This window comes from Acomys russatus, chromosome 24 (genome assembly GCF_903995435.1).
Source record: "Acomys russatus chromosome 24, mAcoRus1.1, whole genome shotgun sequence".
NCBI classification, from domain to species: domain Eukaryota; kingdom Metazoa; phylum Chordata; class Mammalia; order Rodentia; family Muridae; genus Acomys; species Acomys russatus.
In genome coordinates, this window is record NC_067160.1 from 15241960 (window position 1) to 15266056 (window position 24097).

The 24097-nt window shown below is 45.9% G+C and overlaps 2 protein-coding genes across 4 annotated transcripts in view; both read right to left on the bottom strand.

Annotated features, from left to right (window-relative positions):
• Positions 1–3918: 3918 nt before the first annotated feature.
• Positions 3919–8173, bottom strand: Dlx1 (distal-less homeobox 1). 2 transcript variants are annotated; one of them, XM_051166727.1, is made up of 5 exons: positions 8045–8173; positions 7355–7652; positions 6466–7139; positions 5607–5806; positions 3919–4381 (listed from the first exon to the last, which is right to left on the bottom strand). In XM_051166727.1, exons 3-5 carry the CDS (start codon positions 6776–6778, stop codon positions 4127–4129), a joined length of 768 nt encoding a protein of 255 aa, XP_051022684.1. In that variant the 5' UTR covers positions 6779–7139; positions 7355–7652; positions 8045–8173; the 3' UTR covers positions 3919–4126. The 2 variants fall into 2 exon arrangements, with proteins under 2 accessions (XP_051022684.1, XP_051022685.1); XM_051166728.1 differs by lacking the exon at positions 8045–8173 and having other exon boundaries at positions 7355–7695.
• A 3425-nt stretch (positions 8174–11598) lies between these two features.
• Positions 11599–24097, bottom strand: part of Metap1d (methionyl aminopeptidase type 1D, mitochondrial) — a 66126-nt gene continuing 53627 nt past the window's right edge. The window contains exons 6-10 of one of the 2 annotated variants that reach the window (XM_051166473.1): positions 21066–21229; positions 14193–14290; positions 12927–12974; positions 11900–11978; positions 11599–11780 (exon numbers count right to left, since the gene is read on the bottom strand). In XM_051166473.1, coding sequence (XP_051022430.1) covers positions 11702–11780; positions 11900–11978; positions 12927–12974; positions 14193–14290; positions 21066–21229 — 468 coding nt within the window. In that variant the 3' untranslated portion in view covers positions 11599–11701. The remainder of the gene's footprint in view (positions 11781–11899; positions 11979–12926; positions 12975–14192; positions 14291–21065; positions 21230–24097) is intronic. The other variant, XM_051166474.1, reaches the window with a different exon arrangement.

The following is a 24097-nucleotide window of genomic DNA, read 5'->3' on the forward strand; positions in this document are numbered from 1 at the left end:
GGACTATAGATGTTTCCCAGTTTTGTCTTTTTAAAGATATTGTCAAAAAAAAAACCTAGGCTCTGGGTTCTGCCACCAATAGATTTCACCCTCACAGGGCCACTCTGCCCGTGCTAGCTTTTGAAAGCCAAGACCAGCGAGGAGAGGGCTGGGACTGTGCCCCACCCCCACACCTACCCTCCTTAAGAGCTAGTGTGAGAGAGAGAAGGTATTAAAGAGGTATCTGTTGTTTAGCAATTTTGCTAAGTCTGTCTTCATTACTTTGCCGATGTGCATTTGCTAATTTGGAGGCCCGGCCATTGACAAGCTTGCTCCATACACCTGCAAGCAATTTGCCGGCTCCGGTACCGGAGAATTGCAGAGATGGCAGCTCGCACCTATTTGATTTTTTTTTTTCCCCTTTTCTCAATGCACAGCAAATTTGGCTTTCAGTGCGTTATCTCTTTTGTTAATGCAAAAAGATTCCCTGGGCGAAAAAATTGCTCATAATTACCAGAGAGATGGGGAAACTGCATTAGAATAAATAAACCTGAAATTACTGTAATTATGTTGTGTTTGATGGGCCCGGCTTGTAATCAAGAAGAGAATACAGTGAAATGATGCTGACCCTCTTGGGTTTGCAGCTGTACGCGCACTTTGGGGTCTTTTTTTGCAGAAAAGAGTCATTTTGATAATCATTAAGCTGTGTGTAACCTATTTCAGAAGTGTTTTAAAATGAGGTTCACATTTTTTGAACAAGGGGGAAAAAATCCCAAAATTGCATTTTGCCATTACAGACTCATACATAAGAAAAGGTTGTGTTTTCTATGTGACAATTGTTAAGACATAATATTCAAAATCAGTATTTAATCATTATAATGAGGTATTGTTTAAATATAACCACATTTAGATTATTCATAGTTTAATTAATATACTCATTATGAAAATCTTTGAATCAGATATTTGATGAACTACTTGTCAGTAACAAGGCAGCATTAATTAGGCCTATATTGAGATTAACATTTTTTAAAAAGTACAACCGCTTATAATTATAATAGAGCCTAACTAAACACCGCCTTCCTTGAGCTAAAACTAATAATTTCTCTATTTGAACTGTTAGCAAGAGATTATTAAATTAGTATAAGCTAATATCTCAAAGTATTAAAATCGGCTTGACCAAACAGATCTTGCTTGCGGCTTGAGCGGTTGAAGACTAGCTGTCCTCTGGTAGGCTGAGTGAGACTTGCTCTTAAAGAAGTCACATATCCCCCACCCCGCCACCCCCACCCCAGGAAACTGACTCCAGGCCTGGCTGTATTCAGACTTCAGCACGTACTCCTAGGCCTAGAAGTGGTTTTCCACTGTTTCAATCCGGGTCTATCCAGTACCATCTTGGTCTGATCTTGCCACCGGGCACCACTTGGTTCCGATGCAGCCGGCAGAGGAAAAAATCCCAATTTCAGTTCCAGAACAGGCATCAAAGTCCCCAAGCTTCGCCTAGCCCTACCTCTTGGTCTTCTCCCATTATACGGCTCCCCCTCCAGCCCCGCCACTTCCTCCTCCCCCCTTCCCAAAGGGCGTCGGAAGAGCTTCGCGCATCTGATCTTTCACCAGCACCAATTGAAAAATGGGTGCTTGTCACAACACAGATCACTGCCTTCCAGGCTCTGCTCCCCACCGCGCGCCGGAAAGGGCCCCCCAAAGGCGGAGGGCCAGCCCTCTCGGGCAGCAGGCGGGTGCCAGGGAACCTGGAATCGCGCAAAGGCTGCGGTCTCGTCGGGGGGCCCACGGTTTTCAGTAGCCTCTGGTCTAGGGCTGGGCTTTGGGCTGGGGCTGGGGCTGGGCTGGGGCTGAGACCTTCAGACAGACAAGGGATTCAGCCTGGTTCTACCCTCTTGGAATCATTGCTCTTTCGAAGCAAACTTAGTCTCGGGCGAGCGGCGTTCTACCGGAGGGAGGTGGTTCTCAGAATGGAACTGGCATTTGGAACTCAGGGCCGGGGCGGGAGCAATGTGAGTGGCTATGGTCAGTTCTCAGTTTCAAAATTCACCTAATCTCCCTGTGCTTTGGCATTTCTTTGTGAGTATGTAGGGAGAAGTCCCTAGGCATTAAGCTGTGGAAAGAAGAGTCTGGGGGGGGGTTGAGGGTGGGGGCACTCCCTGAAACTATGTCCTGTTCCCACATACCTAGGTGATTGATTGGGGCAGTGGCTTAGAAGACGTGTGCTTCCTGTCCCTGCCAAGATTCTATCCTGTGCTTCGGTCAAGTGAAATCTGGCAGGTCAGATGGGTGTGTGGGTGTGTGGGTGTGTGCTGGGGCAAAGCAGAGTGTCTGTGTCTTGAGAAGTGACAAGGCACATGGAGAAAACTGCAGTCTCCCAAGCCTGCTGTCCTTGGGTTCCGCTTTTCTCTCTCCGGAGGAAGTCTTCCATTTCTGAGCGTCTGGGGGTGAGGCTCTGCCCTAAAACACCTGCTCCTAGGCCAAATGCCCTAACCTTCTATACGCACTCTGTCTCTCCAACCTAGGCAAGGACCCAGGCCAGGCTGAGGGGGAAAGCTTAGGGGAACAGGCCTTTGGCAGCACCCCACAGACCTTCGTATAATATCTAGATGGGATATTAGGGGGCTCGCAATCAGGCCCTAGTAAGTAGTATGCTAATGTACCAGAGGTAGTAAGGGGGGAGGGGCACCTCCCCCCCCCCACAGCACAGGAGGCAATGGCTTTCTTGAAACCATAATTTTACTGTCTCAAAGAAACTTTATAACTTATTTACAAAGTTTCCCTCCTCCCCCCAAGATACAAAGCAATAAGTTAACATTCTCAATATAAAACTAAACTTTGACATAGAGAACACAAAACACAGTTGATTTCAATTGGTCACATTTTCCAAATCTCACAAGTAAAATGTCAAGATTCTCATTTCACAAAGCATTGGGTTTACAGCCACACACAACAGAACGGAAAGAGGCTAAGTTTGTGCAACATGTTTACAGAACAATAATAATAATTATTAATAATAACAATAATAATATGTACAGCAATTAGATCCTGCACGTTCAGGGTGATGACTTGTGTTCTGTGGTTGAGCCGCTGGGAGTTCTTTAAAGCTGCTTATGTCTTAGTTTAAAACAACCTGGAATCGGGGTGCTTTCACAGGACAAATTATTTTCTCTTCAAGGCCCATTGGTCCTCTCTTTTGCTGCCCAAAGTATGATTTTTCTTCTTGGCCGAGTATTCTTGTCCAAGCGTTCCTGACAAAATTCTGCTGGCATTGTGTATTTTTCATTACTTCATTCATTCTTTTGTAATTTGTTATTTTTTAATACTTTGGAGCATGTAAAATGCAAATCATCCTGCATCCACTTCTCCATTCCAGCAAAGTAAAAAAGTTACTGTGTACCTTAAAAGCCACTATCACCGCCTCTTGTTCCCTTTGATGATGTATTTAAGGTAAAGAGTATGTCTGGACAGTGCCCACTCCATGCACCAGAGAACTTGGAATTGGCCAACACTCAGCATCAGAAGAAGTCTGTTTTTCAATAAATTAACCCCCCTCCCTCTGATCTCCCCCATTTCCCAAACAAGCTACATAGATGGTCGAGCAGGGCCCGGAAAAAAGAAGACCATAAATGAAAAAGCATGTCAGGATTCGGTGATGGGCTGCTGGCAGACCGGTGTGGCTCAGACCTGGTGGTTTTTTTTGGAGAGGCCGCTGAATGAGGAGGACAAGCAGACACAGCGCACAGACAGTGCAGAAAGGAGACAAACACGGACAGAACCGAAAAAAGAGCATATTCTTCCCCTCCTACATATTTTTTTTTCTCCTGATACTCTCACAAAGCTGTGAGTCTGGTCGGGTCCAGCGGGTTGTCTTTTTGCTCTGGCTGTCTCCAGGACCTGCTTTGAGGCCACTCTGAAACCAGGCTCCGGCTGAGAACTGGAAAGTCGCTGGGCCAGACCTTTAAGGGCTCCGGGGAGGCCCCAAGCCCTCTGCCTTCACTGTTCCTTTCTCTTTTCTTTTTATCCCCTACCTCTGGGCCGATCTCCTCCTGGCCTAGGGCACCCAGAAGAGGTGGGTGGACCTGGAGGCGGGAGGGGCTGGCCCAAGGGACACGGGAAGGAGGTGGGTGAGTGCGAACTGACAGCCTCACATGAGCTGAGGCTGCTGCATAGCTTCTTGATGCGCTGAGGGATACCAAGATGTGTAGCTGGGGACATAGGAGCCTGCGCTGCTGCCTGAGCTCTTCCCAGATGAGGAGTTCGGATTCCAGCCGGGTGGCACCGGTGGGGAGCCGGCAGACAGGGCTCTGCCATTCGCCAACGCGCTGCCCTCCAGAGCCGCCCCGCCTTGCTTCATCAGCTTCTTGAACTTGGAGCGTTTGTTCTGGAACCATATCTTGACCTGCAAGATAAACCCAACATGACTGGACTGTGAGCACTGAGCCTACCCCAGGTCTTGGGAGGAAAGAGAAGGAACTGATGGAAGATAAATCCTGCCCTCCCCTCCCCGCTTTGCAAAAGCCGGCAGCACCAGTCTGGAGGGGTAGAGACCACTGCCACCCACATCCCCCTTGAGAGCCAAAAGGCTAGAAAACTGAGCCCCTTGTCTGGCCACCAGCCGCTGCTAGCCCTTAGAGAAGCTCTCAGAGACGGGGTGAGAGAAGAGGGGAGACCCAGGCCTTGACTTTCAAATGTGTCAGTGCCACCAGGGCGGATGCTTGTGGAAGACTTCTTGCATGCAAAACAATAGGATATCAATAAAGAAAAATTAAAACCTAGATAGGAACGGAGGAGGGTGTGTATTAAAATTAGACCACCTTCCCTTAGCTCCGAACTCTCTGCCCTTGGACTGGAGGAGGAAGCCACAGCATTTTAGTTAAAACTTTTTCTTAGACACGATCCAACTTTCTCCTCCTTAGTTATGTTTGCTTTCCTCAGCTCCAATCTAAATCTGGAGACAGACTTTGGTCAGCTCTGGTTTGAACGCCTACAACTGCTCAGAGTCTTAGAGAAGTGCAGGAAGAAGAAGAAAAAAAAAACCCTCACGTGTTTGTTTGTTTGTTTGTTTTTTCTTCAGGATCTGGAACTTGGGAAATCAAGGGATCCTCTGCCACCTCAGGAGGAGGAGGTGGAGGGAGTAGGCTTAGGCCCAAGATCCGAGTGATTAGCCACACTTTAAAAGCAAAGGAAGATTAAATTCCCCTTCTATTGTTCTAGTTGTTCCGGCACGTGTGACCTCAGAATCTCCAAACAAAACGTCTAGGGAAATCCTTCCTGTTCCCGGATCTGAAGTCCAGGGACAGAAGACCAGGCGGCCTGCAGGTCAGAGTAGGGTCCAAGCTAGGGCAGGCAGCTTGAAGGAGAAAGGGAAGCCACTGAAAGTCAGAGGTGGACACACACACACACACACACACACACACACACACACACACACACACACACACACACACACACACACACACCCCTCACTCACTCACACAGGCACAATGACACCTAGAACCAGAGGCCCAGCGAACAAAAAAAAAAAAAAAAAAAAAAAAAAAAAAAAAAAAAAAAAAAAAAATTGAAGCCGGGCCCTCAAGCCCAGTTTAGGAAGTCTGTTTGGTAGAGCGGCAGCGGCCAGGTACCTGAGTCTGTGTGAGTCCCAAGGAGGCCGCCAGCTCCGCCCTCTCAGGCAGAGCTAGGTACTGAGTTTGTTGGAACCTCCGATTCAAAGCCTGCAACTGCAAACTGGAATAAATTGTCCTGGGTTTACGGATCTTTTTCCCTTTGCCATTAAAGCGCACTTCACCGCCTTCCACCACGGTGCTCTTCTCGGAGTCCGCCCCTGGAGGGACAACAGAAGCAGAGACCTTTGTTAATGCTGAACTGCCTTTAGTGCGGAGGGACGGACGAGAATGAGCGTCTGTAGATGGGCTGGCAGAGGCATGGTCCGGAAAAGAACGTTCAAGAAACCCCCGAAAGACTGCGAAGGGTCCCTCAAGGTCCAAGCGCAGGTCCCTGGCTGCTGCAGACAGAATTGGGCCGATCCCAAGAGCGCAGCTATTGCCTTTGCAAGGAAAGTTTGCTATTTTTTGCAGGCGGTAGTTGAGGTTTAATTACCCTTAATTGCATACATTGTTTATAGCGCTACGCAATAAATAATTACGGAGACTAATACGTGCACATGTGGGTTTCTGTTTTCCGCCAGGGCATTGTGTGCCTGGCGCACCAAGCGGCCCAGAGGCCCAGCCAGTGCTAGGAGACGCGCTCGGATTTATCCTTTGCTGGACAGTTGTAAATTGAATTGACTTATAATTTTTTTCTTTTCAGTGACATGGATCCATAGATTGATATCCGAAACCTACGACTTCCGTGCCTTCCCCACCCCCACCCACCTCTCTCTACCTAACACTCCTCTCTTGTCTTCTCTCTTTCCCCCTCCCCTTCTCCCCCTCTCTCCTAGTCTCCTTCCCTTCTCTCCTTGTCCCTGGCAAGCGCACGTACCTGGGTCCTCCAGGCGGCTCTGGGCGAGGCTGGCGCTGCCGGGGTAGGACTGCACGGAACTGATGTAGGGGCTGGACGCGTGGCTGCTGACCGAGTTGACGTAGGGGTAGCCCAGCGGTCGGGAGAAGGACGAGGCCGAACTGTAGGCACCGTCGGGCTGCGAATGGCCCGCCGAGTGTAAACAGTGCATGGAGTAGTGCCCGTGGGACATGGGAGAAGGAGACATTTGCTGGTTGGGCGGCCCAAACTCCATAAACACCGCCTTGCCCGACACGGGGCTGTTGAGACTTTCTGGCATGGTGGTCATGGTCATCTCTTCTCGCGGGGTCTGAGTGGGGTCTTTCCTCTGCTTCCCTTTTGGGGGCCTCTATGTTTCTCAGGACAGGAAGGAACCCAATTTAAGAGGAACAGGGGTTTTCACTTTCCATTCATAAGAAAATGGAGTTTGTCTCTTTGAAAAGTCTAAGCATGATGCTGCCGAGCTCCCCAAACTCGGTTCAAAGCTTTGACTCAGCCAAGGTCATAAATATTCATGAGCTGGTGGAGCTGATTGGTCGGCTCTCTTGCATAATCACCGGGGATTGGTCCGAGAAGCTCCGGCTCGGCTGGACTAGAGCGGGCGCCACGGCCCGGCCTAGGGAGAGTCGGGTCCACTCGTCCGGGCCGGGGCTCCTCTGCAACAGAGCGCGCGGAGCGGGGCGCACAATGGGCTGCGGCGTCCGCGCTGAGACCTCGAAAGCTACCGACTCACTCCAGCCTCCCGCCTCCCTAGCGCGCTTCCCGCCCCAGAAACCAACCGGCCGCTCCCTGCCGTCGCCCCTCCCCCTTGCTGTCCCCACCCTTCGCCCGCCCCCAACGCCTGGGACCCAGGACCACTTTCCGCTGTCACCTAGTCCAGTGGGGAACGCCGCTCCAGAGTCCCGCCGCGGTCTCTGGGTCGCGGAGTCGTGCGCTGGGCAGCAATCCAGGTAGCCCGCAGCCCACGGTCCTCCCGAGAGTCCTGTTCCTAGCTCAGCGCGCTCCAGGACGCGCCTCCCAGGCCGGGGTCCTCTCGGCCACATCCCGGGAACCGGGGTTTTGGGGCCCTCCGGCCCAACTCACTCACTCGGCCGCCGCCCTGCCGCTGCCACCGCTCCCAGGGACTTGCTCGCATCTTTCCAGGCCCAGCTGGCCACTCCAGCTCGAGGCTGCACCAGTCTGATCAAAGCAGTGCGTGTAGAGAGCCGGGAACCCGCGCTTCTCCTCCCAGGAAAGGCGGCCGCACCGCCTCCCCCATTTCCCTCCCAACCTTCCTGCCTCCCCCTCCCCTCTCCACTCCCCCTGAGCGGTGCGCTCGGGGCTCACTCGCCCTGAGGGCGCGGCGCAGCGAGGAGTCCCGGCGGTCTTGCGGGCACCTGGCGGCGGAAGCGTCGACCGCTCGCCAGGTGGTCATTTTCCAACCTCCTGGGGTCTGGCCAGAGTACTTGGGGTTTGGGAGTCCTAGGGGGACACCGAAACCCTCGGCAAATCCAGCTCTGGGGTAGGCTTGAATATATGTGTATAGATATGCCCCCTCTTTGTCGCCCAATCTCTTCCTCACCTCCAGTGGCCAAAGCTGGCGCTTGTGGACCCAGGGGTAAAGTGAGGGAGCTGATGGAAGCAAAAGCTTCCAAGGCGCAGTCTACCTTCTGGGTGCAAATACGGAAAAGTGCACAAAAGGCTGTCTCGCCCCCACCCACCACTACTACCACACAGCCACCCCGCTCGGCGTGGCGCAAAGTACGCTGGTTGCTAGGGACTGTTGATTCCCAATCCCGCCAGCCCCACGATGAATCCCAAATTACTCTGTTAGGTAATTAGAAAGTGTTGATAATTATTTCTTTCATAATTTAACGGTGTGACGGGGGGGGGGGACGGGGAAATGATCTTGTGAAAGTTCACACGTGCACACGTATTAGTTACTGATTCATTTGATTAAATGGTAGTCTCAAGTGCTCAGATCCGCAGCTGAAGGCGCCCCATTAGCATAACACTGATGTTTAATTTTCATACGCATAATTAGCCATATATTTAACACTAATAGCAACATGCAGCCTTTCAGCGTTAAACAGCCCAGGATTTGATCTGGCCTGAGCTGAACCTTCGCCGCGGCACCTTCCCCTATCTAGAGTGCGCAGTGATCACAGGACAGACCTCTGTAATCAAGCACATTTTGGCAGAGGGAACACCAATAAAAATGAACATTCAAAACAAATTACATCGGTGATGTCGTTCCAGATATGAGTACAGGGGAGTCAGTCTCTCTCTCTCTCTCTCTCTCTCTCTCTCTCTCTCTCTCTCTCTCTCTCTCTCTCTCTCTCTCTCTCTCCTTCAGCTGCGGCTTCTGCCTGCGGAATTCCTCTTCGGTTTAAGGGCATGAGGCCGTGGGCAGAAATATTTTATGCAGCATGTTAGCTGCAGCAAAAGAGAAAAACAAAAGGGAAGGAGGAAGGAAGAAAGAAAGGGGGGGAAACCCAACAGCCCAAATTCTGTAAACCAATAAAAGGTTGCCAACGTCTAAAAGATTTTTTTCCCCTCAATCACCGATCTACACTGTAGGGCTTTGTGGCAACCACCACAACTCCAAAGCCACTCGGCTTGTCCTGATTTTCCTGTCGTACTTGTGATTTTAATTGCTCCTTCTTAGCGCCTATTTTGGGGGTGTGGAGTGCGGTCTTGTGTGCTCAACGCAGCCGCTTGGATGCCGTCTGAACCCGAGGTCTCTTCGCCTTGCAGGCCTTGTCCACGTAAGTGACTGTTGCCGTGTGCGCCGGGGTTGAGGTTGGAATTGGGGAAAACTGGTGTCTCTTGGAACTTAGTGCAAGGCACGTGGACTGCCTAGGGCTTGTTTATCCCTGAGATTGGCTGGGTTGGGGGATCGTGAGAGCGACTATAGGTGCTCTGTCCTTCGACTTAAGCGGGGGCAGGAGACCAGGCTGGCTACTGGGAACTGTCGCGATAGATTTTCAGAGACTGGCATCATTTAGAACTGAACTGTGGGTGGGTGAGAGAGAGCACACTCCAGAATTATTTCCTAATCCGAGGAAGCAAGTCTAGGGAGATACTGAGCCGCCGGGCCCTAGTTTCAGGAAGTGAGATCTTATCTGTACTTTGTGAGCTCCCCGTGCATTCCTCCAACTGCCCCAACTCTAAAGTGACACACTTGTTCCAAGATGCTTAGACTTTTGCCTGCCCAATTAAGAAAAGGTTCCAGATTGGGAGCAGAACTCACTGCAAGCACTTCAGGACCCAGCAGCTCAGGTGGTAGCCAGTTTATCTTCTGGTCTGGAATCCCTGTGGTTCAGGGGTTAGGTGTCTGGTCAGTTCAGCTGGCCAACCGATGGGGATTTGGACATGAGGAGGCTCTTTTTTTTTTTTTTTTTTTTTTAATCCACTTTCTAATCTTAACTTCAAGTTTGTTTCCTACAGAGCTGCTGAGTTTAGCAGCACAGGCCAGATTAGTAAATCAGATTATAGACCTTCTCCATAAACACTTCTACCTACAGTAACTGTCCCAGTGGTTGGTAGAATCCTGTGGTCCTAATAAAACTATCCTTAGGGGGACTTGGGAGTAAACTGATCTGCAGACACTACATGCTAATCTGATTGCTCTAGGAAAGAAGTGAAGTCATTCTCTGGCAAATTCTTCCTAAAGCCAGCTGGGCTCTAGTCCTCTCTAGGGATTAGGAATAGCTTCCCGGCTACAGCTTCAGCCTCTGGCTGGCTAAATCCAGAACACCTCAAAAGTTTACCATTTATCTTCTAAATCCTCATTCTTTCTCACCTCCAAAAAACTAGGTTTAGAATCTCTCTCTCTCTCTCTCTCTCTCTCTCTCTCTCACACACACACACACACACACACACACACACACACAAACTGTAATCTCTAGATGTAGAAAAATCTATCTGAAGGGTTGGGGACCATGGAGAGATCCCAAATTTAGAGAACCGCTGTAATTTAGCACTTTCCCAAGTGCTTGTCCTCGGTATCTGACCTCCTTCTCCATGGCTCTGAGTGTCTGAAAGTCAAGCTACCTCCCTGTGGATGCCTCTGATGCCATCAATCCTGGCAAATACAAGGTGTCCTTGGCTCCCCTGACAACCCAAAGCTCTATTTAGGATGTGGCCACTTTGCCATCCACATGAACACAAACAAGAGTTCACAGGGCCACTGATGTTCTGGACCTTTCTAGACATGTTCTTTCTACCATGCCTAGAGGGGCCTGCCTTCCTGTGAGGCCCAGCCTGGAGGTAGGTGTGAATAGATCCCTGGGGACAGCAAGGGAAGGCAGAGTGCTCTGGGCCTGAGTGGATTTCTGCTCCTGGAGTCGGTAGGCAAGTTGATCCAAAATTAAAGCTGACAGTTCCAGATTGGGCCAACCTTGTCTGAAATGTGTTTGGTGTCTCCTCGTCTCAGGAGTACCTGATTTGTATAGCTCAGGGACTGCCTGTCCCAGGACAGTAGCCAGGGGAGGGCAGCTTAAGGACTAGCTGGTCTCTAAATTCAAGAGACACACATCTAAAGAATGTGGTTGCAGCTTGAAATTTTAATATAACAAATGATCTAGTATGGAATTGGTCTCAAGCTGGGAGGGGGACCAAGCACGGCTGGTTGCTGATGAAGAGCAAAGTCTGTTTTCTGAACTGCTATCATCTTCAGCAAAGGCCAAACCTATGGTCCTCAGGCAAGAAACTGTAGGCAACGCTTCCTGCTCATCCTCTCTCAGCCAAACCTCGAGGAAGAGGAGGAGGAGGTGGAGGAAATTGGGTGAGGGGTGAGTGGAAGCAGGAGTTTGCCTCTGGAAGAGTCCTCAGGCTCAGCCAACTTAAGATCCACAGAAGGGGGAAAAAAGCAGCGTAAAACGATTTCGCAGCTAAAGGGTTCTGTGTTTTCTTTCTGCATGCATGTTACAAGTTTAGAGATGGCACACTTCACCACCCATCCCTCTCCCTTTTGTAACTGTCGCATGTAGAGTGACCACAGTGGGTTTAAGAGTTTTTGGTTTTGCTTTAACTAGGGTAGAATCTGGACAGGGAAAGGGTGAACCACCTGCCCAGGGAAGGTGGCTTCTCTCCAGGGGGCTGTTCTTCACCATCTGGTGCTTCAGCCTCACTGAGACACTTGTAGCCTCCTATATGGCCTGAGCTTGGCTCCTCAGTTCTCAAAGGTCTCCTTAAGAAAAAAGCACTGGGCCTCGGTGGCCTTGTTGGCTGAGTCTTAGGCTTCCTGTGGCAGTTTGGTCAGGATCTCCACACCCCTTGATGTGATGAGGACTGTGTGCTCGAACTGCGCAGACCTGAAAGACACAGGGGTAGTCAGGACACTGCATGCTGGCAGCTCTAGCTGCTGCTGCTGCTGCTGCTGCTGCTGCAGGGCCTCCCTTCCCCAGCAATTCAAAAATGACAGGACAAACACCTTTGGTTGTCCAGTGAGACTGCAGTCCATGCATCCTCCAGGACTTTAAATTCTGGGGACCCCTCAGTGATGATTGGCTCTGTAGGAGAAAAAATATTTAGTATAGTAGATGTTATTTTAGTTTGTAGTGAGTGAGTGAGTGAGAGAGAGTGGGGGAGAGAGAGAGAGAGAGAGAGAAAGAGAGAGAGAGAAGAGAGAGAGAGAGAGAGAGAGAGAGAGAGAGAGAGAGAGAGAGAAAGGAAACCATCATCGCGTCCCCCCCCAACCTCCGCCTTGAGTGTTTCACCCACAGTTGGTGTTGTCATCTTGCAAGAGCTGATAATTGATGTTGCTTACACTACAAACTAAACAGTAGGAAAAGGAAATGCAATAGCATTAAAAAAATGTATGAAGTTGCCTGGCTCATAATTTTTTAGAGAAAGAAGGGCATTTTAATCAAGCCTTAATTAGGACCCTGTGGATAATAACCACCCAAACACCAGTCCCTCTTATAAATACCAGTTAGTTTTTAAAAAAATATTTGAATTTTTAAAACATGCTCAAAATGTTCATTAATCAGCAAATAACAATTTTCTTATTTCACCCTAATTGCTTCTCCATTAAGTCCTACAGTCAGAACTAGGAGGCCTTGGTGGCCCTAGGTGACTGGAATCCGGTGGTGACACCAATCATGCCATCAGCCAGGAATGGGCCGCCACAGAGCATATGCCACTTGCTGACAGAGAGCAAGGGACTTAATCGGCTCTAGTTACTGGGTGTTAATGAAAAAACAAAACAAAAAAACAAACAGCACATTATGCCGGTAACAGAATTAGAGGTTGGATGGCTGCAGTCTCCTAAATGTGTCGGTAAGTATCTGATTTAGGAAGACGGGGCTAGAGGATATTATTAAATCACATTTACTATGCATCCAAATTATTTCATTATGCTGATTAGCTTCATTAGTCCTTTGCAGGACTTCAAGCCTAGGCAAAGGCCAGTTTCCACCCAGGAGCCCCAGCTCTCCACAGCCGAGCCCAGCATTTACCTATGGTGAAAGCCATGCCTTCCTCCATGAGCACATCACTGTCATTTGCTGCAAAGCAAACACAGGGAAGTATGAGAAAGGGAACCACTGAGAGAAAGAGACACAAGGGGGGAGCGGGGCTGCTTTAAAAACACTTGGCCATTTTGCTTTTGGGAAGGGTGGGCCATTCTGGCTGTTTGCACAGGGCTTGCCCAGGAGATGGGGGTGTCTCGGCCTTTGTGGTGTCTGTGTTCTCAGACCCTACCTACTCTTTAGCAGTTTGTCAAGGCCTGGCAGGGGTCAGCTAGGATGTTCCTTCTCCTCTTCATGGCTGCTGTTCCCCATGCCACCCAATGCTAGGTCTCCTAGTCTCCTGAAGTCCAAAGGAAGTCCTGGGGAAAAGGATAGCACCTGGCCTGCAGGACGGAGGAGGAGGCAGGAGCTCCGCTTTCAAACAGCTGCACACACTGGCATTTGTGGGGCACGGGGAGACGGGCTCTTGCTACACTGCCATGGACCTCTTCTGAGCTGTCTCAGGCGGGGCTCTTTGGCTCAAAAGGGTACTGTTCTGCTAGGTCTCTGCGTCCTCCAGTGTGGTTTCCAGCTAGCTCTTCCAGGGAATGACTTCCTATCTCCAGTACACAGGGCAAGACGGAGGACTAACTTTCTCTTAGCCCTTGTTCAAGTGTGCTGCCCCCTTGGGCCTCCTCCACACAGCTGCTTCTTACCTTAACCCAAACCCTCCCACCCCACCCCTCCTCCTAGTCGCGCCTTCTCTCTGTAGGGTGCACACCCAGACAGTGAAAAACCGGATCCTGGGGAAGGAACACAGGGTGGGCATAATCCAGAAAACACTAAAGAGTACATGCTGCTAAATACATCAGCTGTCAACGCTGTGTAGGATGCCGTGAGGTTTAACCACAACAGTCAGCGGTTAGGAAAGGGGGTAGAGAAAGAAAAACAGACAACAGTCATGTGTGCATGCTGCTGGGACGGCAATGCAGTGGGGTTTGTTTGCAGTAACTTTTTCTAGACACACCCCCCTCAGGCCTTCCAGCCATGCGCCCTTCAGGAGAAGACCAAAACTAAAACAAAGCTCATTTGGGAAATGTGTTGAGCTGTAATGCAACGGTAATGTCCTGGTTAAAGTTAAGTGGATAGCCCCACTCGCCCATATGGGTGGCAGGGTGGGGGATGGGGTGGTGACAGCCATGTGGATTCAAAGGAAAAAGTACTTGGAGAAAAGCTGATTGCCATTCAATAAGTGGGTTCCAAATGAACTCTTACCATGGTGCCAAATTTCTGGATGTCCATGGAAGTATGATCCTATCCCATGTCCCACAAAATGTGGACAGACTTGAAAACCATCCTGATGAGCTATGCCGCTTTAAAGTGACCAAAAGACATCTAGTTTAATCAAATGTTTTGATGCATTCTGAGATTAAAAATAAAATCACTTAAAATAGTCTCTGAAAAAGAAAAAAAAATCAGTTCTATTTCAAGTCTGATAATAGCATGAATGTTGCCTTTATTCTGGAATAATTCTGTGTTGGTTAATGCTGGCCACCCGTGCTTTTAGATGTATAAAGCACATTTAGCCAAGGTTATTTTTAGGCAAGAAGTGAAGATGTATACATACAAATGTAGACTGACATACACTCACATCTGGAACATAGGTCATGCAAACTTACCTCGTTTTGACGGCTTTATGGGTAAAGTGCTATAAAGTTGCTACTGTTTGATCAAGCATTAAACAAAGAAAATTATAATCTCCAAGCATGACTTTTTACTTTTATGATTTCTTGTACTATCATTTAACATTTTATAAACACTTTCTAATTTATAATCTATAAACATTTTATGATTGTCTGTTTTGTCCTTTTTCTTTCAAAATTGGTGATTACTTTAGGCTTCCCACTTAAGATACATATCATTAGGAAAAGTTCATTGGCAAGTATTTTTATCCCAATATTTAAATGCACTAATATTGGACCTAATAATAAATGCAGACGTTTTGGGCTCTATCTCTCCCTTATAAATGGGACCTAGCACACAGACTCCAACCCTGAAATCTTTACCTGCAAAGGTGGAAAGGGTTACTGTCATTGAGATCAGGTGGGTATGGTTATTTGGGGGAGCGCCAGGCTGACAACAGCACATGCAACACTGCCAACTTCTATTTTCATGCAGGCAAAGGGCATGGCCCCTCCAGCCTTACCCAGAGCAGTGGGCAGGCATTTACAGAACCCTGACTGCAATTCCTAGCAAGTCCAAAGCTTTAGTTCTCAAACTCATTTCTAACAGACTCTAGGCTTCACACAGACCCTTGGGCTAACTTCTTTTTGAAAACTATTGAAAACTTTTTTTTTTTTTTTAAACAAGGTCTGTTTGTATGGCAGGCTGATGTTGAATTTTCACTGTTCTCAAGTGGTGGGACCATGGGCATATGCCAACATGCCCAGGTTAGTTTTTAAGAACATTTTAAAGTACTCCCAGATGTGTAAGAAGCTTCACTGAAACAAGGGTGTCCCTGTAACTAGCAGAGAGGCAGCATCACATGGAAATTTAATTTTGATGTCACCAGTAGGGCAGACATGGATAAGCCAATCAAGTGCCCCGGGGAGGATAAGGCAGCCTTCAGCTCTGAAGCTGTGCCCTGGGGCCCAGGCTGCTCTGTAGATCCTTGTACTGTGCTAGGAGGTGTTTGTGGAAAACATCTTTTCCAAGGTGTCTCTCCTAGCTCCATACAATTGCTGAACAAAACTGAGGATGGAGAGGGGACAGAGGAGGAGAGATAATTAAATAACATGATAGCCTGGGTTATTACTTGCTTTTTTCACATAAGAATGAGTTCTCCCAACACCCGTAAGTTAGGTTAGCTCAGTCTCAACAAACCTCAATAATTTAAAAAGCATTTCATTATAAAGCATACTAGTGTTTTTTGAGCCAGGGTTTCTCTGTGTAACCTTGGCTATCCCAGAACTAGCTTTGTAGAGCAGGCTAGCCTCAAATTCAGAGATCTCCCTGCCTCCACCTCCCAAGTGATGGGATCAAAAAAGCATATACCACCACACCCAGCTAGTATTTTCTTTTTAAAAAGAAAACAGTGGTTTTTTTTTTTTTTTCCTTCAATGATCCAACTGTTTGGCAGGTTTCGCAGCTACACTTTAAATGTGTGTTACAATGGTAATCTTCATGTTCATTTCCAATGAGAGGAGACGAAAGACAACTCTAAAAACCCCTTGGGGGTGTCTCCCCACCCCCATACCTCTTGTTCTTCTACATAAAAGACGCTGTGCAACTACTAAGTAACTAAAAATATTTGAGTACCTTCTCCTGCCACAATTTGCTCTCAGGGTCCTAATGGAACTTCCTGCTACAGTATCCTAGAGCCTGTGTCACATGTGCAGAGGCTGGAGGACTTCACTGCTGGGACAGGGGGACTGGACACACTTCCCTCGGTTCTCTGCTGGACCATATCCGGCTCCTAGAAGCTAAGGATGCACTTGTGTTCAGGGTATCTCCCTCCTGAAGTTGTAGTTTTCAACATAAAACTGCACGAATGTTCCCAATCACTGTTTGAAAACACGTGCTTTCCACTCTTTTGGAGCACATGGTGAGCACGGACTCTTCTGGCTGTGGGACTTAAATCTGATTTTGTAAAGACAACCCAAATGACTTAGGAAATCAAATTCCACTTGATCAACGGGAAAGCAGGTGCCGGTCCCCCTGAGGCGGCATGGGAAGGCGGGGTGTGCGTCTACCTCCTCACTGCGATGCTGGGGGGAGAAGCTGGATTGGAGGGGCAGGCAGACACTGAGAAGGGAGGCCACTGCTCCCCACAGCCACGCACAGCAGAAGCGCAGCTGTCTCGGCACAGGGGTTTTCTAGGCCTGAACATTTTCACAGACAAAACCTTCTTGTTGAAATCTATAGAGAGAAAAAAACTCTCCCGGTGTTAGCTCTTCGGTTCTGATTTTCTCTGGTTAAAATCCTTTAAGGCAGGACAATGCTCAGTCATGAGACTCACACAGTCATGGCCGGATGGCTTTCAGCAGGAATATTGAGGGAGAGATGCTAAAAGGTAGCTCTCGAAGTCACTTTTCAATTCCACCTCACCATGGCTGTCCACGGCGCAGTTACAGTGTATAGGCGAAAGATAAATTCCCTTTAAAAGGAGCTTCTTATAGCTTTCCTCCTCCGTTTAATTCCTTTTCGTGAAGCAGGTAGACTCCTCCTACATATGGTCTAAATAAATATAACTTCTTAACACATTTCAAGTAATTTATGTTACTAAAGCTGCAATCCCCAAGAGGGCAGAGGAGCACTGTGCTTCAAGACACACTCTTACGGAGATGAACATGCGCACGGGAATATTCTATTAGAGGTTCACATGAGTGCCGAGGGCCCTGGCCTCCAAGGGGCCATCTCTCTTAATGGAGAAGGACCCCAAAGGCAGCTTATTTGATTAGTTACAGAATTTTACTTCAATTTTTCTAGGTTTTCAGCCCAAACAGTAGCCTCTAAATGGAGGGATGTACACAGCCAGGGATTCCCTCAAATGACAGGAATGTTTAGAGACAATTAGTCATATTTTTGAAAGTCAACCACTGTTTTCCAATAGAGTGGAACATTTTACTTTTTGTTTCAAGCTGGATCACAAATTACTGTATTTTTCTTACAATAGTGCTGAACTTTTATTTGAGGTTCTCTGTTTCTGAAAAGCAGACATGATGGATTGAAATAAAAGATAATTTATTGCAATGCTTACTTCCATGTGCAGAGAGACGCAGTGTAATTGTAATTTACAGTAGCTGTCAGGGAAAATCCATCACAGATGACATTAAAATGACTTATTTTGCCTAAGCTGCTTATTGTTTAAATGTGCATAATCTAATAGAAAGAGATTATTTTTCTAAAGAAAAATCTGCTTTGTATTGTTCTAAGTTAATATCAAAACATATACTTATGAATTAAACACTAAAAACCTATTTACTGATAGTTTCACCATGACACCTCCAACTGTAAGTTTACACTATTTTGCAGTGAACTGTCACAGGTTAGTGATGCATGTTCTTTGCACACGTATGGATACTATAGAGATTGCTGTAGAGGGAGTAAGGTTAGAGCGGTCTTAATAGCACCACGGCCCAGAGATCCCTGGGAGTCACTCCTAAAGCCAAAGGGCACAGAGAAAACTGTCTTTGTGAAACCATTTTAACTGACACTTCTTCAGAGACACTGCCCCCCGCCCCAACCCAATTCTTTAGGGTTCTGAGTTAAGATTTCAAGCTCTTCTCTAGGGACCTCGAGGTCTGGGGTAGCACAGAAGAAGTGCAAGCTGCCTGGGCGTTCTCAGAGCCTCTCAGTAGCAGGAGGCTATGGCAGATGGCGACTGACCATCTCAAAGAAAGCAGAGCGAGTTGAAAGATATCTGTAACCCTTTGGTCTGGAAAGACTTCAAGTGCTTTTTGTCTGAAAGGTGGATCTTGTTTGTTTATTTACTCCCTGAAGATGTTTCCTGAATAAGAAAAGACGAAACAAAAGATGTCCAGAAATACCGGCGCAATGCATCAGAACAAACATTTGTCAGAATCAGGGCCAGCCTCCACACCAGCGGCAGACATAAACTACCTAAATAATGAAACGCATTAGGGTAAGAGTAAGAAGTTCATTGTCTGTTATTTCCCACACAGTTTTCTGCCTGTAGCTGTTGGGGCTGATCTGGTTTTCAAAGGAGCCTGTTCATGCAAATTCATACTCTGCCCAAACTGACCTTCGCATCCAGATAGCTAAAATCCAATGTCACTTTGAATTTCACTCTTCTTCGCTGTTGCTTTTTTTTTTTTTTTTTTTTTTTTAATGTAGCTAGAATTAATGTAGTGAATATGTAATGAAATGCATTATCCTGCATGGAGATTTATCAGATTTTCCAACTGAATGCTGGGCTTTGCGAGTACTAGCTGGAGTTCACCTGCATGTTGGTGTGGCGTGTGGCTCTTTTTTGTAAAGAGTTAAGTCGTATACAAAAAGAGGGAACAAAGGTCAGCGCCCAGCCACCACTTGAATGTGAGATTTTTCTTTTTATTCCCCTTGATGTATACTAGGCTCTGTGTTATTAGTCTTAATGATGGAAAATTGTAGTGTTGATACAAATCTTTTTTTCAAAGTAGTAGGCGGGAGCTCCATTTGTTAGTAAGTTTTTTTGTGGCTAAAAGCCACGGACAGTACATTTATGTAGCAGTAAAAGGCCTGGATGCTCTTTCCATAGCAGAGCTAATTATTCCTACTGTGACCTTACTGATCTAGCCTGTTCCCAGTACAGCTCATCTGCACGCCTGCTCCTCTGTGTAGATGGTGTCAGAGAATATGAAAAACCCTATAATGAAACCATTTTCATGATGGAGAAAGGCTACTGGAGTTGCACTTGCTACAAAGAGGCTCAATTATATGAGTAATTGTGATAATTTTCTACATTCATAGCCTTCAATGGGGAAAAAAGAATGAGAGCCACAAAGGAAAATTACTTTAACAAGAAAGTACAGAGAGTAAAAATGGAAGAAGAGACAAAAAAGGGGAAAAAATAACCAGAAAAAAAAGTTTAAAAAATAGATCTGGAGGGAGGAATAGCAAGACAGGGAGAACAACAGAAATGCTCAAAAGCCCGTGTGCAGCTGTGTTGCACAATTAAATTGAATTTTTTTTCTGCAGTTGATGAATGTGACTACTGCAAATGTGCCTCTGTAGTTAGCTATCATTTGTTGTTCCGTGACAGGAAAAGGATAATTACCTCTCAGAGAGAATCAAAGGCTGACATGCCCTTTAGACACAGCCATGAATGCAGAGCTGCGCAGAATGCTTGAATAAGAATCTAGTGTTCTCTGCCCCCTTCTACTGAAGAATAAATTTTGTTAAAATGCAAGAGCGCCACCAGTAAATTTGTTGAACCCTAGGTGTTCAAAAATATGAGGTGCATCTATCGACTCATCCCATTTGCAAAAATAAAGCTGCATTTTGAATTCATTTCTATTATATTCATGGACAGTAAGATAGTGAGATATGCATTAAATTTCTTTTCCCAGTAGGGGTCTGATTCAACATTTCCTATGAAAGAACAGAGAGACACTATCCTTTTTTTCCCAGGCTAGTTAGCCTATAATTTAAAACTGTCAAAAACACAATTTTGTTCAAAGTCTTCAATAAAAGCTTCTCAGACATAACCCAAAGAGACTTTACTAAAGTTTGATTCAGACACTGTTACAATATTTTTAAAGCCATAAATACATTTAACTGATATTTTACTGCCTTTTTTCTTAAAGTATTTGAAGGCGTACTCAGAGAAAAAAGCAGCATCTTTTCAAGGTGACTAAGCTTTCCATCCTTTGGGCAAACGGGCTGCATTCAAAGGCTCAGGCTCAGATTAATGAGAACAGCACTTTAAAGGAGACTGCCCGATCATCTTTAACAAAATGTGTTACTTTTAAATGAAAACACATATTCTGTATGTCTACTTCAAAACATTTAGGGTAAAAAAAAAAAAAAAAAAAAAAAAAAAAAGATCGGAAAGTGGGAAACAGATTACAAAGACAAGTCTTGAATTCAGAAAATACACTTATACTCAAAAAGCAAGCACAGAAAAACTCTAGGGAAAGTAAACAATGTTTTATAGAAAAGACGACCCAGATAAAAAGGGACGTGGAGCAGGCTTTCAGGCTATTTCTCAATCTGCCAACTTAAAAAGTCAGGCTGCTTTGGGCTCACACTTCGGGTCTTTGCATCACAGGAATGGTTCCCTCCACGCCGCTATGAAGTGGGCTTTTTCTTCTTTCCTCCCTTTCTTGGGAACCTTCTTTCATATTTGAGTGAAGGAACATCACAGACTAACAATGTCAAGCTAAAACAAAAGCAGCAATATAAATACTGCTCACTGCTCCAGTAGTAGGTTTCCTAGCTGGCCCTGGTCAAATTTACTTTTTTTCAAAGCCACTTCCCCCCCCCCCCAACCCAGGGAACAATATTGCAGCCTGGCAGTTCCCACATTGATATCAGGCTGAAGTGATGGCTGTGAATCATAAAACATGTCATTAACTTTATACCAAGCCACCAATAACCTTTGTCCCATTCGCCAACCCTCCCTTTACTTGTCAGTGCAAGGCTTACCTGATTGTGTTTCCAATTACAGAGAAGGGGGCCCCAGCTCTGCAAGCGGCAATTGCTTCATCTCTACACCTCCTGGCAACCTCCACTAACTTTTTACCACATTCATCCACATTCCCCACCAGAAAGGTTTCAGAGGTGTCTCCATGGTAGCCATTGTAATAGACCTAAACACAGACACACATTTTAAGGTATGTCCTTTGCTGAAATTCTATTCTCCTAAAGTATATTATACATATTATTTGCTTATGTATTTAGTAAACTGGTTGCCTTCTCAGAGTTAGTCTCAAGTTCACATATTCATTAAAGAGAGATATACCAAAACCATTCTGAAATTTAAAAGCTGAAACCATGTGATGATCCTGCGAAATCTAAAAAAAATGAACTAATGACCAACTGGGCTACTTCAGCTTAGTGACCAGCAATACTACTGTGACATTCTGGTCCCTCCTTTTATTTCTGAGAAGGCAAAACTATGCTTGGAAAAATTAGTTACTAAATACACTCACCTACAATTACCACAGTCGGTTTAGAAAACTAAGTATTTAGCATAGTAAAGCATGTCCTTGGAGTCACGAGGGTTTATATGCTCTTTTATTTACCAGTTCTATACTCAGAAATGACACATAATGACAAGAAGAAATAAGGTGGACACGCCAGCATTAGAACAGTGGGCAGGAGAATTTCATACTAAGAACTGAAGTGGCTCAACACAGTAGCAGAATATGTTACAAAAATTCTACGTCTAGAAATGAAATTTGAATCAAATGTTCCAGAAAGCATGAAGGTACCAGAAAACACTCTGAGTGGATTTTTAAAGCATTAAAAGATATGAAAGCAAGCTTAGGAGTAAATTCACAGAAAGATAATTTTATCCTCTTCAATGACTCAGAAGCTCCATGCGATCATGAACAACATCATGAAAAACCAATGATGATGAAACACTAGAGCACACGTAGAAGACAGAGGAAATTAGTGGATTATTGACCCTTGGACATAACATGGCATTTACTATTTTGCATAATTTATCCTATTTAATTGTCCTCACGGCTCTCCTTTTCCTAAGATAGAACGCAGAGACTCTGAGAGAGCTGGTCCTTTAAGCTCTGTCTGAATTGATGTCATAGCCATTATTGTCACGCATTGAAGAAAGTGCTGCTCTCCTAGGCAAGAAGGCAGCACTAACGCTTCATAGCTCTCTGGCTGTTAAGCCAGGAAACTGAGGCACAGACAAACAACGTGTTTGGATTACTGCAGAGTACAGAGGTATACCTCAAAAAATCTGAGAGGTTGATGGCTTCCTTTTGTTTTGTTTTTCGAGACAGGGTTTCTCTGTGTAGCCTTGGCTGTCCTGGACTCGCTTGGTAGACCAGGCTGGCTTCAAACTCAAAGTGATCCACCTGCCTCTGCCTCCCAAGTGCTGGGATTAAAGACGTGCGCCACCACCGCCTGCCTGGTTGATGGCTTTTTAATCCCCCCCAGTAGAGTTGTGTTTTCTAATTTATTCCCACATAATCATTTACAGAAAAATATAAGCCTTCATCATATACAACAATATAAAACTTGCTAACTTAAGTGTAATTATTCAAGAAAATCTGTAACTGCATATTTTAAGTAAAATGTATTATTTAAATTCACTTAGCTTGCTGTTTCATATTGCTTTAAAACTAAAAATATAGTTACATTATTTGTGTGTGTGTGTGTGTGTGTGTGTGTGTGTGTAGGAGAGGACAACTTGCAGGAGTCAGTTCCCTACTTCCACCACGTGGTCCCAGGAGCTGAACTCAGGTTGTCGATGTTGGCAGCAAGCACCTTCACTGGCTGATCCGTTTCAGCAGCCCTGCTCATAATCCTTTTTCAGTAGCTCTTAAGATAACGATTTGAAGGACTCAGGACATACATGGACCATTGGGGGTTATGTGGCAGTAGGGACTGAACCCAGGGCTTTGCACATGCCTGGTAGGAAGAGGACACATTTGAAAGCCTGGCGCAGTCACTGTAACTACAATTACCACTCTTAGGCTTCACTGAACAAGCATTAACTGAGCAACTACTATGGATACCACATTGTCTTAAAAAAAAATTAACTTTTAAGAGAAAAAGCAACTCATTTTTTAGGAGGACATATGAGACATGAAGAACCATAAAATGCAATGGGTATTTCCAGACAAAAGTATAGGGGCTAAAAATGCAGTTTTTCAGTTAATAAAATATTCATAAGATATCTAACTTCTTGATACTGACTAATATCTTTTAGACTCTATTAATTTCTAGATACTGGAAGGTATTTCAAGTGAGTTTAAGAATTGTTGAACTAAGCCGGGGCGGTGGTGGCGCACGCCTTTAATCCCAGCACTCAGGAGGCAGAGGCAGGCGGATCATTGTGAGTTTAAGGCCAGCCTGGTCTACAAAGTGAGTCCAGGACAGCCAAGACTAAAACACAGAGACCTTGTCCCATGACAGCCAAGTCTACACAGAAAAACCCTGTCTCAAAAAAAAAGAAAAAAAAAAAAAAAAAAAAAAAAAAAAAAAGAAAGAAAGAAAGAAAGAAGAAAAAAAAAAAGAAAAAAATAGAAAAAAGAATTGTTGAACTAGCTTAAGCTTCAGAAAGAAATTTCGCTATGAACAGCCTTTGGCAGCACAGGAAGGAAGGAGTAAGCGTTCTCGCTGGCTGTTGTGAACAGCTGGGAGACTTCCCATTTCACTCCAGCAGTAATATTTTATTAGTGGGTAATTGTGTGAGGTGATAAACTGTGAGACCTTAAAATCAGGTTCATTCCGAGATTAAAAATGCATCTCAAGAGAGACTTTACCTCAGGCGGACTTGATAAAGTCCCTCCCATACTACTCAGAGTTGGGAAGATCCAGACAAAATGTGTGGAGTGACACTCAAGTGCCCTAAGACACAATGACATGGGAAGAAATACGAGAAAGAACTGTTTGGCCATACCTGCACACGGATTTATATGAAGAGAAAAAGAAAAGCTGAATTAACTTAAACAATTACAAATCTGACAGAATCTACTGACACCTAT

What these genes read in the sequence shown, in the direction of transcription:
- Dlx1 (XM_051166727.1), bottom strand. Translation starts at nt 6,778, where the DNA reads ATGACCATGACCACCATGCCAGAAAGTCTCAACAGCCCCGTGTCGGGC. An exon ending in GAGCCGCCTGGAGGACCCAG is followed by an intron (nt 5,807 to 6,465) that starts GTACGTGCGCTT and finishes TTGTCCCTCCAG; the next exon opens with GGGCGGACTCCGAGAAGAGC. An exon ending in TGGGACTCACACAGACTCAG is followed by an intron (nt 4,382 to 5,606) that starts GTACCTGGCCGC and finishes TTTATCTTGCAG; the next exon opens with GTCAAGATATGGTTCCAGAA.